Source organism: Physeter macrocephalus, chromosome 1 (assembly GCF_002837175.3).
Source record: "Physeter macrocephalus isolate SW-GA chromosome 1, ASM283717v5, whole genome shotgun sequence".
NCBI lineage: Eukaryota > Metazoa > Chordata > Mammalia > Artiodactyla > Physeteridae > Physeter > Physeter macrocephalus.
The window spans coordinates 27517220-27532838 of record NC_041214.2 but is presented as its reverse complement, the minus strand read 5'-3'; the positions used below and the strand labels follow the sequence as shown (position 1 = coordinate 27532838).

Here is a 15619-nt window from a genome sequence, read left to right as displayed (position 1 = left end):
CTTTTTCTTAGATTCCATATATATGTGTTAGCATACGGTATTTGTTTTCCTCTTTCTGACTTACTTCACTCTGTATGACAGACTCTGGGTCTAAATAAGTATGTTTTATACCTCCATCCCCATGGCTAATTCATTTATTTTCATAAACTGCTTTTGCCCTGATTGTAGCTTCTTAGAACATGCACTTGAATTTTTACAAGTATGCACTTACTTCAGCCATAGTTCTTACAATATATGAAATCAGCCTCAGATATTAGACAAAGATTCAACACACACACACACACACACACACACACACACTGTACAAGCACATACTTTTCATAGACTTGACCACTGTTTTCCCCTGCTGTGGACATGAGCTGGCTAGGAACAGAGGGGAGTCATTATAGTGGCCATTTATTGAATGCTTACGATGTCCAGGCAGTTAAGCACTTATCGTGGATCATCTCATGGAGACTTTCAAATCCTCATGAAGGAAGTAGTATTGTGAGCTTTGATTTACTGAGGATGAGAGAGGTGAAGAAGCTTATCTCAAAAGTGCAACTCTAAAGCAGCACATTTCACCACGTGCTTCCTGCCCCTAGCACCTAGCCCCTTAAGTCATAGTTGAGGTCTGGTGATCAGAACACACGGGTTCTGGGCTTGGCTAGGGAACTAACCTCCTGGTGTCCTGGGAAGAACACTTTGCCCATCTTCTTCTGTGTTCCGTCTCACACACAATAATAACAAGGATGTCAGTGCCCAGAGGAGACTGGATTTACTGGCCCCGTGCAACAACTGAGAGATACACCACGAGCAGGTGTGAGGTGTCTCCGTAGGAAGGCATCACTAAGGTATTACAGGATTTAGGTTCATGTTAGGTGAGGACACAGGGGTAAATCTCCTATTAGGTATCTTAATAAATCTTGCCTAGAAGGTGGGAAGAACAGAGTTGAGCCTGATGCTGCAACTGGTGAAAAAGCAGCAGTCACTGTCCTTAACCAGGACAGGGGATGTTTGATCATTTTTGTGGTCTGGACAATGTTCTTGCTTTTGTCTGAGTTCAAACATGAAGAAGGGGTCTTGTTTCTGTTTTGCTCCATCACAGTCCCAGAATGGTCTTGTCTGCTGTGGGTGTTCTGTGATATTATCCAGGGCCAACAGAACCCCAAGACCCAGCTAACATGCCCCTCTGGACTGTTTTTCTCTTGCTCAAAAAATAACAAGCAGTTGTATAGCACTTACTGTGTTCCAGGGACCGCTCTAAGGCCATGCAGCTATTCAATTCAATTTTAATTTTCTCAAGAAACTCTATCAGGTGAGTACTAATTTTATAACGAGGAGAGAGGCAGAGAGAGGTTAATTAACTTACCTGGCGTCGCCCAGCTAAAGGACGGTGGAGGCGGGTTTAGAACCCAGGCACCATCCCCCCCCCCCCGATCCCCCACCCCACCCCGCCACAGCCATGCCCCTCCCCATCACACCACAAGGCGGCTCAGTGACACCCCGGTTCCTTCCGAGGTGGAGAAACGGAGCTCTCCTCCTGAGGTCCCGCGTTTGCTTCCCCTTGCAGCTCCAAGACGGCCCTGCGCTTCGGGAGCAGCAACACGCAGCTGGATGAGGCGAAGATGCTGCCCGCAAACAGCAACCTGGTCAGCCACCTGTCGTGCCCCGTCTGCAGCCGGCTGCGCCTGCACTCCTTCATGCTACCCTGCCACCACAGCCTGTGCGAGAAGTGCCTGCGGCAGCTGCAGAAACACTCCGAGGTCACCGAGAACTTCTTCATCCTCATCTGCCCCGTGTGCAGCCGCTCGCACTGCATGCCCTACAGCCACAAGATGCAGCTGCCCGAGAACTACCTGCGCGGACGCCTCACCAAGCGCTACATGCAGCAGCACAGCTACCTCAAGTGGCGCTTCGACCGCTCCAGCGGGCCTACCGTCTGCCAGGTCTGCCGCAGCCAGCGCATCGCCTACAAGCGCTGCATCACCTGCCGCCTCAACCTGTGCAACGAGTGCCTCAAGACCTTCCACTCGGAAGTGACCATGCAGGACCACGTGTTCGTGGACACCAGCACCGAGGACCAGGACGAGAAGATCTGCATCCACCATCCATCCAGCCGCATCACTGAGTACTGCCGGAACGACGACGAGTTGCTCTGCAGCTTCTGCAAGACTGCCTTACACAATGGCCACGACACCATCAGCCTCATCGATGCCTGCTCCGAGAGGGCTGCCGCACTCTTCAGCGCCATCGCCAAGTTCAAAGCAGGTCCTGGTCCCCTTTTTTCCCCCCACCACTCCACTAGCTCCGACTGATGGGGAAGGTGATTTGGGAGGATCTGTTTAGAGAGAGCCTTACCTCCACCTGGTGGGGCAGTCCAAGCCCTGGGAGACGCTGAGCCAGGCTGCAAGCCAGTGGCCTGGAATCCACATCTGGCAACTACTGCCAGCCACTTAACCTCCCTGTGCCTTGGTTTTCTCATCTATGAAATGGGGATAATGGTGTTACCCAATGCAAGTTCGTGTGCCCGGCACACAGCGAGGCCAAAGAAACTGACAATAGGTTGGAGTTTGGAGCAGAGAAAGATTTATTGCAGGGTCAGGCAAGGAGACAGGTGGCTCCTGCCCCCCAAAACCCCAAGCTCTGGGAGGGGTTTCAGCTAAGCACTTTTAAAAGCAAGGTGAGGGAGGGGTCAGGTTGGTTGCTGCAAGCTTCTTGGTGTCTGTATCCTTTGTTCTTGCAGCTGTCCACATAGGTCAGGTCACGATGTTCCTGCAAACCTCCAACAAGACAAATGATATTCTCTGTTCTGCAACTTTTTATCTCTATGTGAATGGACTTTTAAAGATGAGAGCCTTGAGGCTATCCTGTATATTTCAGGCTATAGGCAACATTCTTTTACAAAAGGTGCAGAGCCTGCAGGACTAAGCACGTGTTAACAAAGCACAAAGGTTAAAGCAAAAGGAACAGATCGAATAGGATGTCAGATTTGTTCTTCCCTGAACAATCTGTTCTTCCCTCATTGGGTGGTTGTGAGGATTAAATGAGATACTCTAACTGAAGCATGCAAGAAACGATCTAGCACATAATAAGTACATAAAGATTCTATAATCTTGGTTATAATTTTCATGACCTTGGGCCTCATTTCCTCCTTTGGAGAACGAAGAGCTTGATCCTGTAGTATCCTGAAGTTCTGTGAGCGTTTCTAAGGTGTTTTGTCCCTAAAGATGGATTTCTTCAGTATCTTCCCAATTTAAAGGGGAAAAGAATTAAGTCGATGCTGAGAGTTACCTCAGTTTTAAATTTCCCCTGAAGTTGCAAGCAGCACAGTAAATGAACTGGTAGCAAATACATAATAATGGGAAAACCCAGAAATAGCCATTAATGTTCTAGTCAACAGCTTGCTTTTCCTCTGCATGCCTGCTCATGGTTATTTTATGTTGGCTACATATAATATAGTTATAGTTTCTATAAGGGAAACTGACTCAGGTTTTCGTGATGGAACCCAGTACAGTGATATTTTACAGGGTTCAGCAAAGAGCCCAATAATTGCTGGGTGTATATCCACCAGGTTAGACCTGAGGATCTCAGGGATCCTTTTAGGCTCTTGGCCCCTGGGAATAGCTTCCTTGAACAGAGGTCTACTTTACCGGGGCCTTTTAGAAGATTTATGTCTAATCCTCTCCATAATCCTACAGTGACCGGTGTGCTCCAGATCAACCCAGCCTCTCCCCTGTCAGAAATTTCAGTGTCCATACAAACAGATCTGAACAGATTGACAAGGGGGCAGCTTTCCGCTGAGCTGCACAGGAAGGTCCCATTGGACATAGAAGTGGGTCAGAGACAGACTTTGCTAAATATGTCCTCCAGGACCTCTCACCAGCATGAATATTTCAGGAATACCTTGATTTCTCAATTGCTCCATGCCTAGAAACATTGTGTGTCAACTGACACTTATTCAATTTGGGAACAGCACCAGGGAAGCCCCTCTATTAAAGAAAGCCTACAGGAGCCGTGTTGCCAGGCCAATGGAAGCCCCCATTGGTTCCTAGAGGGTTTTCTTAAGGCTGGACCCATGGCCTGAGCTTGGCTGGATTCTTTATTAAGTACCCCAGGTGATTCTGGTGTCACAGAGGACTGAGAAGGGCAACCAGAGCAATTAAGAACATAGGCTCTGGAGTTAGACGAATAGAATTAGGGACAGGCCCTGGGTCCTTCTAGTTACTTGCTGTGTGACACTGGGCAGTCATTTAACCTCTCTGAGCCTTAGTGTCCTCATCTATAAATGGAAACAACATCTTCCTCTTCTGAAGTTATATGTAATGTGTGATAATATATAGGTATGATCCATATGTGTGATACATGATAATGTATGGATTGGATCTACATAAACGTTTAATACATAGTAGCTAGTTTTAAATATAGTGCCTGAAAGAGACCTTGCTTTGACTTTGTTCTAAGACCAGCTCTTGCAAGCTGCCTTATTTGTAAGGAGCATCTGTGGCGGAGTAGTTCTTCTGGTCTCCTCTCTCTTTTCTCTTCTTCTGGTACTACCTCTTCCCCCTCATCTGAGACATTTTTATCCTACTTCTCCAGACTCAGCTCTAAGCAGCCTAACTAATCCCTAATAAAGCAAGGAATTTCCTAGGCAGATTTCTTTTAACACTGAGTAACTATTGAAGAGTCAAAGGAATTAATGCGTAACGTGGAATTTCAGGGGCCCTAAGTCACAGCAGGGCTTGCACGTGGAGAGGGCAGGGAGCATTTCTCAGCACCACTGCAATCGCATCCTGACAAGTCTCCTGTTCAGCCCCCATCTGTATTGCCTCCCCATCCCTTCTGGGCCAGTGTGAGGGAGGAGGTGAGCAGAGGAAATGGGGGCTTCAGAAAGTAGGCCAGAGAGCAACACTGCTGACGTTCACCCCAAAGACGTTAGAAAACAGGACAGAATGGCTTTCACTCTACAAACACCATTCTAGCACCTCTACACATCCTAGTCACGGTGGTAACGGAGACAGCTGTGGTCCTGTTCTCACGGTCTGCCAGGAGCCGAGGGTTTCTCTGACTGTGATGCTCTGTGGCGCCGCCCACAGAGCTCCAACTTACTGTGGACCCAGGGCTATGTTAAGAAACAGGACGTGGTCACCCCCACGGCCGAGTAAAATTTGGAGAGGATTATAGCCCATCAAATCACTGCAGAGTCAGCCTTTCATGGGGAGGACCTCACCTCTAGAATAGGCCACAGAAGGTTGACATGTCTTGAAATCACTGCCTAATGCCTAAGACCCTATAAAGACCCTCTAAATCACTGCCTAATGCAGAAGACCCTATAAATGGCAGCTGTGACGTTGCCATTTCACAGACAGAGCTGGGCCACATGCTCATCCTGCCCCAGCATCCTCCACACTGCAGTATCGTTGGGTTTATGCGTGCCTGGAACGTCAGTGGCCCCTCGCACTCATATCTGTATCCCTAGAGCCTAGAAAAGCATGTGACACGGAACAGGCGTCACATGTTTGTTGAATGACTGAGTGAACTTAAAATCCAAATGCCACGTGAGAGGCGGCAGGATAAACTCGGTTTTCCTTGAAGTGTAACAGCAGATGCTTTCTGGAAAGTAAGTGGGGAGTAAGCAAGAGAGGGAGCCCAGCTGAACCCAAGGGAGTCAAAGTCCCCAGCAGAGAAAAAGAACATGTCAAAGAGCAGCCACAGTGAAGGGGAACTTTGCTGATCTGCCACCATTGTCTAGGGCTGGGTTTTGGTGAACGAGGCAAGGCAGTATTTAGAAGTAGTCATCAGAAATTTAGTTCTTTCTCCCACCCCTGCAAAAGCTTAAGCTTTCACACAGGGAAAATCCATCACTTTGTGACATCATCTCTTCTCAAGTCCAACTTGCTGACAAGTGAAGTCTGGTGAAAACTAATATCAAAGGTGGCCTTGAACTCCCAACTTTAGACCCAAGTCTGCAGGGATTACTAGATAGAAGTATGCCAGGGAAGGATGGCTGTCATACCCAAGGGAAGTATTACACAAGGAGAAGGAGAGGGGTGTATGGAGAGAGGCCACATTCATTTTATAAACCTATGCTAGCATCTTTCAGCCCAGCAACGAGTGGTTTCCCTCCCTTTTCACCCACATCTTTGGAGCCCAAGTTAGTTTGCTCCAGTTTGCCACTGGCTTTGACAACTGGGGAAATGAAAAATGTAACTGAAGTAACTCACGTGGTTGTTTTGCAGTCCGATATGAAATTGATAATGACCTCATGGAATTCAACATTTTAAAAAACAGCTTTAAAGCTGACAAGGAGGTAAAGCGAAAAGAGATCAGAAATGGATTCCTCAAGCTGCGCAGCATTCTCCAGGAGAAAGAGAAAACCATCATGGAGCAGGTAGAGAATCTGGAAGTGTCCAGGCAGAAGGAGATTGAAAAATATGTGTACGTCACCACGATGAAAGTGAACGAAATGGATGGCCTGATCGCCTACTCCAAGGAAGCACTGAAGGAGACGGGCCAAGTGGCGTTCCTGCAGTCGGCCAAGATTCTGGTGGACCAGATCGAGGACGGCATCCAGAGCACCTACAGGCCAGACCCACAGCTCCGGCTACACTCCTTGAACTGCATGCCTTTGGACTTTGCTGAGCTCTCCAATGCCATCCACGAACTCTTCCCCACAGGACCCAAGAAGGTGAGTTCTTCAGGAGACTCCCTGCCATCGCCCTATCCCCTGCACTCAGAGACGATGATTGCCAGGAAGGTCACTTTCAGCACCCACAGCTTCGGCAACCAGCAGATATACCAGCGAAGCTCCTCCTTATTGTCCTTTAATGCCCCCGGCTGTGAGAAGACCAAGAAGGGTCTGGAGGCCTATGGGCGAGCCCAGTCAGCTGCACCTGCCAAGCCCACAGACGGCCTCTACACTTACTGGAGTGCAGGGGTAGAAAACCAGCCTGTGCAGAACAGCAGCAGCTTCCACAACTGGTACTCGTTCAATGATAGCTCCCTGAAGACTCCAGGCCCAATTGTTATCTACCAGACTCTGGTGTATCCGAGAGCTGCCAAGGTAAGAAAGGCTCTGGGCCCTGTAGGGAAGATAGGAGGGTGTGGGCTATGGAATGGAGGGGGTAGTCAGGAAAGGTTGCACTTACTTGTTTGACCTCTAGGGTCTGGTCACTCAAATCTGTTCCTCTAGACTCTTTGTGGTCAGTCCATTCACAAGGGATAAGTTCCCGAAATCTTAAGTAGCCCAAGATTGTTTTTTTTTTTTTTTGGTGGTACGTGGGCCTCTCACTGTTGTGGTCCCCTGCATTGGCAGGTGGATTCTTTTTTTTTTTTTTTTTTTTTTTGGTGGTATGCGGGCCTCCCTCTGCTGCGGCCTCTCCCGTTGCGGAGCACAGGCTCCGGACGCGCAGGCCCAGCGGCCATGGCTCACGGGCCCAGCCGCTCCGCGGCATGTGGGATCCCCCCAGCCCGGGGCGCGAACCCGGCTCCCCCGCATCAGCAGGCGGACGCGCAACCACTGCGCCACCAGGGAAGCCCCCAAGATTGTTTTAAACCAAACAATGTATTTAATTCATAGCCAGAAGTACATCTGAAAGCCCCAACTCCACTTCAAAGGCAGCTTCTCTATTGAAAGAGAACACAATTTGGGAAACAAAGTAATTTGAAGAGACTTCTTGGAGAGGGTAATATTTCCCAGAGGAAAACCTGTAGCAGTAGAGGGAGCACAGAAATTGGAATTAGAAAAGCAGGCTCCGTTGTCTATCAGCTGTGATTCCTCTAAACTGCTACTTCTTCTAAAGAAAATATCCAGACTCTTCATGATTTGGAAAGATTAGAAGGATAATCCCCAATGGAATTTCAATTCTTATCTCCCGAGATTCAGCTTTTTGGGGAAGGTGAGTGTGGCATTGAAGGTGTGTGGATGTCTCACAGAGCTCTACAGCTGCCCTCACCCAGCTTCAGGGGACGTGACTCTTCCTTGACCTTCTAGGCCTAACATGAACAAATGGCGCATCTCTTAACATCCCTTTCACATCCAGCTGAACCTAAACTGAATTGTTTATAGAATGTTTTATTAAAGTCCAGGGAGGAAAAAAGATATTCTATCAGAGCATATCTTGCCTCCTCTTGGGGTCCTACAGGGATATCTCCCAAGCCAACCCACTGCCTGCTTCCATGTGGCAGAGCCCATCTTTTGTCTCCATGACCTGAGAACACTCACAAAGACTTTTAGCATCCTTGAATCCTAAACTAGTGGTTCTCAAACATTAATATGCACCTGAGGAGCTTGGTAAAATGCAGATTCTTCTTCAGTGGGTCTCAGTGGGGCCTGAGATTCTACGCTTCTAACAAACTTCCAGATGTTGGCATTGCTGCTGGTCTGCAGACCACAATTTAGTATCAAGGGTCTAAAAACAAGAAAATGAAAGCCAGACACTGACCAAGCCTTAATTTTCTATTTTCCTGAGACATTATAATCTATGTTTTGGCATTTATAATTGACCCCAAGAATGACCTTATGTTGCAAGATGGCGCATATAGAACATATCCTCCCATCAGGCACAGCAAAAGTATCTCTGCCCTTCACATAGCAGATGCCTGCAATGGAGCAGCTGAACCTACATTTCCAAATGATCTTAGATCGGCAAAACCTGCAGTGTATGTGATATTATATCAGGGATGGCATTAGGTCTCATCTCACGCAACTCAGACCACTTGGGAGGTGGGCAGGATCTTGCTCCGCAGGGGAAGGACTGGTGATACCTGCTCTATACTTGGGCTTGGAGAACAGTCACCCTATGCCACCTATAAATGGTCCCTTGATGAGCTCAAGAAAGGACCCTACACAGAAAAAATCCAGTCAAGTTATTGAGTGTCAAGATAGGACACCTAAACCTACTGCCAAACAGTGGTATTTGATGTGAAAATATCATTGATCCTTATTTCAGGATCATGGGATGTAATTCACACAGGAATCATAGTGCTCAGTAATGCAGGAGACGAAATCTGTGCTGGCATCTCTCTCAAGTGATGGTTGACTAACAGTGCTCTTTCGGCATGGGAAATATTCTTCAAGTTAGCCTTATACTTGTCACTCTGTACCCTAAAAATCCTAAAGAGTTTTTTCATAAAAACTCAACTTTATTTCTAGAACTCGTTCCCAAGGAAGTGATTAAAAATTCAATGAAGATTCATGCCCCAAAGTGTTCAATGCATCATTATTTATTAGAGTGTAAAATTAGAAACAACCTAAATGTTCAGCTATAGAAGGAGTAAATCACTTATAGGGCAGTTATTAAAATGGTGCCTTGCTGAATTTTTAATGATATAGGGACATATATAAAATGTAATAAATGAAAGAAAGCAGGAATCAGAGCAATATAATCCAAATTATATATATTTGTGTGCTTGTGTATATTACAAAATTGGAAGGAAATATAATGAATTATTAACTGAATTGTGGGATTAAAAGAGATGTTTATTTTCTTTCTTTCCTTATAATTTTTCTGTATTTTCCAGGTATGTATTTTAAATGAGTATGTTTTGATAATCAGAAAAGATGAGTTAATTTTTATTAACAAGTCATGTAAATGTAGTTTTAAAAGTGTAAATTCATTAAAAAATTATAAACTAATTATACAAATTCATACAAATTTTAAAATTTATATACTTATGAGTAATTATAAATTAACTTTACACACAATAACATTTAAATTTATTAAAATTTAAATAGGGCTTCCCTGGTGGCGCAGTGGTTGAGAGTCCGCTTGCCGATGCAGGGCACACGGGTTCGTGCCCCGGTCAGGGAGGATCCCACATGCCGCGGAGCGGCTGGGCCCGTGAGCCATGGCCGCTGAGCCTGCGCGTCCGGAGCCTGTGCTCCGCGACGGGAGAGGCCACAACAGTGAGAGGCCCGTGTACCGCAAAAAAAAAAAAAAATAAAATAAAATAAAGTAAAATAAAATTTAAATACAGCATGCAATATCTGTTTAAAAATGCAATTATTATAAAATATTTATATGCCAGGCACAATCTGCTAATTGACACTTGTTAATATACCTCTTCCCAAGAGTTGACATTTTATGCTTTGAGTGTGAACATATATTCTCCATGACTTGGATAAGTCACTTCACCTCTTTGGGACTCTACTTCCTTGTGTATGAAATAGAGTTGAAATAGATACACTGTTCAACTTTAGTAGTCTGTGGTTCCATTGGAATTGCTGAATGGAAGCCTTCTGAACCTCCACTGTAAAATGGGATAATGAAATCTCCCTCCTAGGGAACTGTGAGGACTAAATGAGGCAGGCAATGTCTGACACAGAATCTGATGCATAATATGTGTTCAATAAATGGTAGCCACTTTGGTTAGTGGTGTCAGGATGACAAGTTCACCTCCACATTGACAGGAACAGAAGCCAGAGGAGCATTCTTCTGTTCTTGAAACGCATTGCAAGCCTCACGTCAGGATTCATCACGAAGCCTTTCAGGACTGTTGCACAAGGTCTACTTCAAAGTCTTCAGCAGCTAGAGGGGATGAGTCAGCTTAAACTCACCCCAGAGGGTCCATGACACAGATCTTCATGGGAAAGAAAGCTGAATGGCGTGTGCTAGTACCCTACTGACATGTTCATTTCTTCCTAGGTTTACTGGACATGCCCAACAGAAGACGTGGACTCTTTTGAGATGGAATTCTACGAACTCATTAATTCCCCTCCTAACAACGTGCGGACAGAGCTCTGTGGACAAATTCGGGATATAATGCAGCAGAACCTGGAGCTGCACAACCTGACCCCCAACACCGAGTATCTGTTTAAAGTGAGAGCCATCAACGATAACGGTCCTGGGCAGTGGAGTGACATCTGCAAGGTACCATGCACTTTATTTCTCAGACGATGTTCTTCATCCACTCTGGATGCAGCTCTGTTAGGATTGATTGTGAGGTCATGGAACCCACCATATGACCTCCCCCTCTACTCCCAGAAAACTCATTAACTCAAGGGCACAGAGAGGGCCCCTGGCCTCAACCAACTTTGCAAATGAGAACCGTCAGTTCGCTTTGATTCAGAAAACATTTGTGCCAGGTATTGTGTCAGTATGTAGAGTTCCGAGGAAAATAAGACGTAATTCTTGCCTTCAAGGAGCTCAGGGTCTGGCAAACAAATAATTGGGGGGTGAGAAGGGCAAAAAAAAGAGTTAAGTATTAGCCTCCGTGGTGAATCAAAGCAAGGATAGGGTATCAGATTTAAGCAATATAAATTAAACTTATAAGTAATATAAATTTTATTATAAATTTAAATTTATAATTTATAATTATACACATGCAGTGAATAAATTTTTAGTGTTAGTATGTCTCATGCAGTATTTAGGATATACTTAATAATACTAAAAAAATTTACTTGTTGTTTATCTGCAAGTTAAGGAATAGCCAGTGAGTAAGCCAGGATGGACTCCAAATAAAGGAAGTGACAAGATGATTCCTATCTTTTTTGTGATACAAGGTTGATTCTTCTTTATATCCCCAGGGGAAATACATTCATGGGTATAATTTTATTGATATTCAAAGGCGAAAGGGAAGAAAACTATAAAGACTGCCTAGAGCTATCTTACTGTACAGCCATGATGGTGTTCTTAGGAATCAGAGTAGATTGTCTTTTTTTTTTTTTTTTTTCTCCCGTTGCGGAGCACAGGCTCCGCCCTGGCCTCTCCCGTTGCGGAGCACAGGCTCCGGACGCGCAGGCTCGGCGGCCGTGGCTCACGGGCCCAGCCGCTCCGCGGCACGTGGGATCCTCCCAGACCGGGGCGCGAACCCGGTTCCCCTGCATCGACAGGCGGACGCGCAACCACTGCGCCACCAGGGAAGCCCCCAGAGTAGATTAAGTCTTAATCAGAGATTCTTTAGAAGTAAAGAGAATAAATCCATTCATTTCGGCTATTGAAAAGCCGAGAGAGAAGGGAGTCTCATGAGACCACTTCCAGCCAGGACATACATCTGATACCCCAAAAAACTGGAAAGTCATCAGTTTCTCTCAATCTCTCAATCAATATCTCTCTCTCCACTCCCTCCCTCTGTCTCTCCGACACTCCCTCCTTCCATCTCTGCTTCTCTCTAAATCTGCACCATTTTCAGCTAGCCCGTCGTTTCTCCTCCCCTAAATTCAGCTTGCATGTGGTTTTGGAGGTTCCTGGCCCATGCTCTGTGCGACCAACACAGTCTGACTAGCTTCACGCTCTTGGGCTCTGGTCACGTGTTTGCAGAAGAGAATCTGATTGGTTGCTACCTCTAGTGATAAAGGGAAGCAGGAGGTAGGGTGGGGCAGGATTATGCTCTTGGTCATTATACCAGAAGCAAGTCTCCTGGAGGGGGGCAGAGGGGGCTCTCTACTCCATCCCCATGCTCTGCTTCTGGAGCCCGGCACCCATGTTCATCCCATCCCCCTCCATGGAGGTCAGACACTCACACGGGAAGGATGTGGGATGAGAAAGTCGCCTGACTGCTCCTCTTGTTAGACCCCAGCCAGGTAACCTGTTCGTCAGTTGCCCCATAGACCAATCTTGTTGATACTCTTCTCTCCAGAGCACGGAACATCCACAGTTGCTACCGTGTTTGACAGCAGGTCCTTTTGACTATGGATTTTTTGTTCAATCTAATTCCATCTGCCTTCTCATTTTTTAAAAATTCCTCATGAAGGGCGCCCTCAGTGCTGTTACTAATTTTTTTTTTACATGTATCTTAAGTCATTTTTAGATGCTAGGGACAAGGATGGGGGTGGAGAGACGGAAGTGTGTCAGCCTTTCTCAGGTAGATATTTTGTCATCCCTCTTAAACTTTGAACCCCTTGAAAACAAAATTCACGTCTAATTCATCTTTCCTCTACCACAATGCTTTACCAGCACTGTGCACATAGCTTAATGGTTCTTAATGGTTATTGAATGAATACATGAGTGAAAATGTGACCAAACAAATGAATCTATGAACGAACGTCTAAATAAATAAAATTAATAATTACAAAGTACCATGAGATGCCTGAGAGCTGTTAAGTGTTTTTTACCATCAATCAAGAAATAACAATCCCCCGAAATTGTGCTTATGTGATGAATTTACGCTCCCTATAAGGGAAGGAAACTCATTCCAGTTTCTTTGCTTTTTAACACAATTTCTTAATGAGCAGAGCACTAACTAATGAGGTTTTCTGGAAGCTTCATTTTCATCTGACTCACAGAGCTGCAATATAGATTTTTCCTTCAGAAGTAATTCTTCCTCCCTCTTTGTGATTATATTAGCATTCCAGGGGAAACTTGGCTTTCCTTCACATTTGTCATGATTTGCATAAGTAAAGGCTTCAATAGCAAATGAAAAGAAGATGGTGTGTTTGAATGACATTTATAAAGCTTCCTAAAAGTAATGACTTTAGCTCCTTCCTATAAAATCGAAATATTTTTCCTTCAGCATCAGTTCTAAGCAGGTATCCCTGAAAGGTTTCATTTAAAATGCTGTAACAAGGCAGCAGAATCATTTCTTATCCAAAATGCAATATTTCCACCATACATCCTTCTGTAAAGGAAGTGAAATAACACCTTTTATATTTGATTTTCATAGTCTGTGGCTTGATTTTTTTAAGGGATTTTATATGTAGTCTAATAGACAAAGCATGAAAATTAACTTTAGTGCTTTTTAAAGGTCTCATTTATTGAAGGCTGACTCTGTGTCAGACACTGTATATTCATTATCACTGATTATCCCAACCGCTCGGAAGGCAGGGAGTTATTGCCTCCATTTTACAGATGAGGAAACTGAGGCTCAGAGAGGAAAAGAGTCTGGCCTCGTGTAACTCGAAGGAGTTGAGTGGGAACCTAGGCCTCATCCAAGGCAGGAGCTCTCCGTCCCCTGTACCATAATCAGATAATCAGATGCAGCAAAGTCTAGGCAGTGGGCTCAGCCTTAGGGACCTGGCACCACACTCTGGGAGAATGTTGTCAGAGCAACAGCCGTGAGAGCGGCACTTTTATTTTTCTTGCGAGGCAAGATCATGCATTGGGAAGATCTTTGGACTTGGGCAGGTGTACAAGGGTCCAAGCCCCCAGTCTGCTAGGCGGCAAGCTCAGCGAGGACAGGCATCGTGCTGGCCTTACTCACCTCTCTGGGCTCCCAGTCCCCAGCTGAGAGCTTCTAATGCCCCAGCACCTTGTTGATATTTTTTGAAGGAATGGAGATGTGTTTTTAGGCAAATCACATACCCTGTGACCTCAGTTCCTCCTCCTGCTTTTCATCTAAACCTCAGTGTACCTGATGACCACGGCCCCCATTTTTGAAAACAGCCTCCTCACCCTGATATCTCCCTCTGACTGCAAATCTCTGCTAACTTCCAGGAAGTCTTCCTATGAAATATCTAACTTTCCACGGGCGCACTGGTTTCCTGTTGCTGCTGTAACAAATTAGTAGCATACACAACACAATTTTACCTATTAACTTACAATTCCGGAGATCAGAAATCTAAGGCGTGAGCAGGGCTGTGTGCTTTCCGGTGGCTCTAGGGGAAAGTTCATTTCCTTGCCTTTTCCGGCTTCATGCAGCTGCCCACATTCCTTGGCTCATGGCCCCTTCTTCCGTATCCAAAGCCAATAACGTTAGGCTGAGTCCTTCTCACACCGTCATCTCTCTGGTTCGATTCTGCCTCCTCTTCGACTTTGAAGGACTCTTGGGATCATATTGGATCCACCTGATGGTTCAGGATCATCTCCCTATCTTCAAGCCAGCTGACTAGCAACCTTAATCCCCCTTTGACATGTAACATAAAATGTTCACCGGTTCCTGGGATTAGGACATGGACTTGGGGGGCCGTTATTCTGCCTACCACAATCTGATGTAAACCGGATGTCCCAGGTTACATCAGACTTGGAGGTAAATATTCAGGGCCCAGAATAGTCACAAACTGGTACTGTTCTGGGTCTTTCCCTATAGCTCTTCAGGAAAGGCACCCACCCTTCCCCCCACCCATCCTCTCAAATTCCTTCTCAGTCTATACTGGGTTCCACCCCCCAACAGTGGCTCACGTCTGCTCAGGAAGTGGTCCTGCCAGATACACTGAGCATCTGCGGTACTGCTTCCTACCTGCTCAGGCCGCACTCAGGCTGGAGCTCCAGGGCTACAACTTTGTTCATCGTGTATGTCATGAAACAGCAGAAATCTTCAATTTTGATGTGATCAGAGTCATCGATTATTTTTTTCATGGTTTGACCTTTTGAAGTTTTGTTTTAAAAATCCTTAAAATGGAGAATTTCTGAAGATAGCGGAAGAGTAAGACATGGAGATCACCTTCCCACAAATACATCAGAAATACATGTACATGTGGAACAACTCCTACAGAACACCTAACTGAATGCTGGCAGAAGACCTCAGACCTCACAGAAGGCAAGAAACTCCCCCACGTACCTGGGAAGGGCAAAAGAAAAAAGAAAAAACAGACAAAAGAATAGGGATGGGGCTTCCTTGGTGGCGCAGTGGTTGAGAGTCCGCCTGCCGATGCAGGGGACGCGGGTTCGGGGCCCCGGTCCGGGAAGATTCCACATGCCGCGGAGCGGCTGGGCCCGTGAGCCATGGCCGCTGAGCCTGCGCGTCCGGAGCCTGTGCTCCGCAA

The 15619-nt window shown here is 45.9% G+C and overlaps 1 protein-coding gene across 1 annotated transcript in view; it reads left to right on the top strand.

The window, feature by feature from the left end:
* TRIM42 (tripartite motif containing 42) overlaps window positions 1–15619 on the top strand; it is a 30170-nt gene that overhangs the window by 4103 nt on the left and 10448 nt on the right. The window contains exons 2-4 of the mRNA XM_024131906.1: window positions 1553–2250; window positions 6219–7042; window positions 10626–10850. Of these exons, the coding sequence (XP_023987674.1) occupies window positions 1553–2250; window positions 6219–7042; window positions 10626–10850 (1747 nt within the window). The remainder of the gene's footprint in view (window positions 1–1552; window positions 2251–6218; window positions 7043–10625; window positions 10851–15619) is intronic.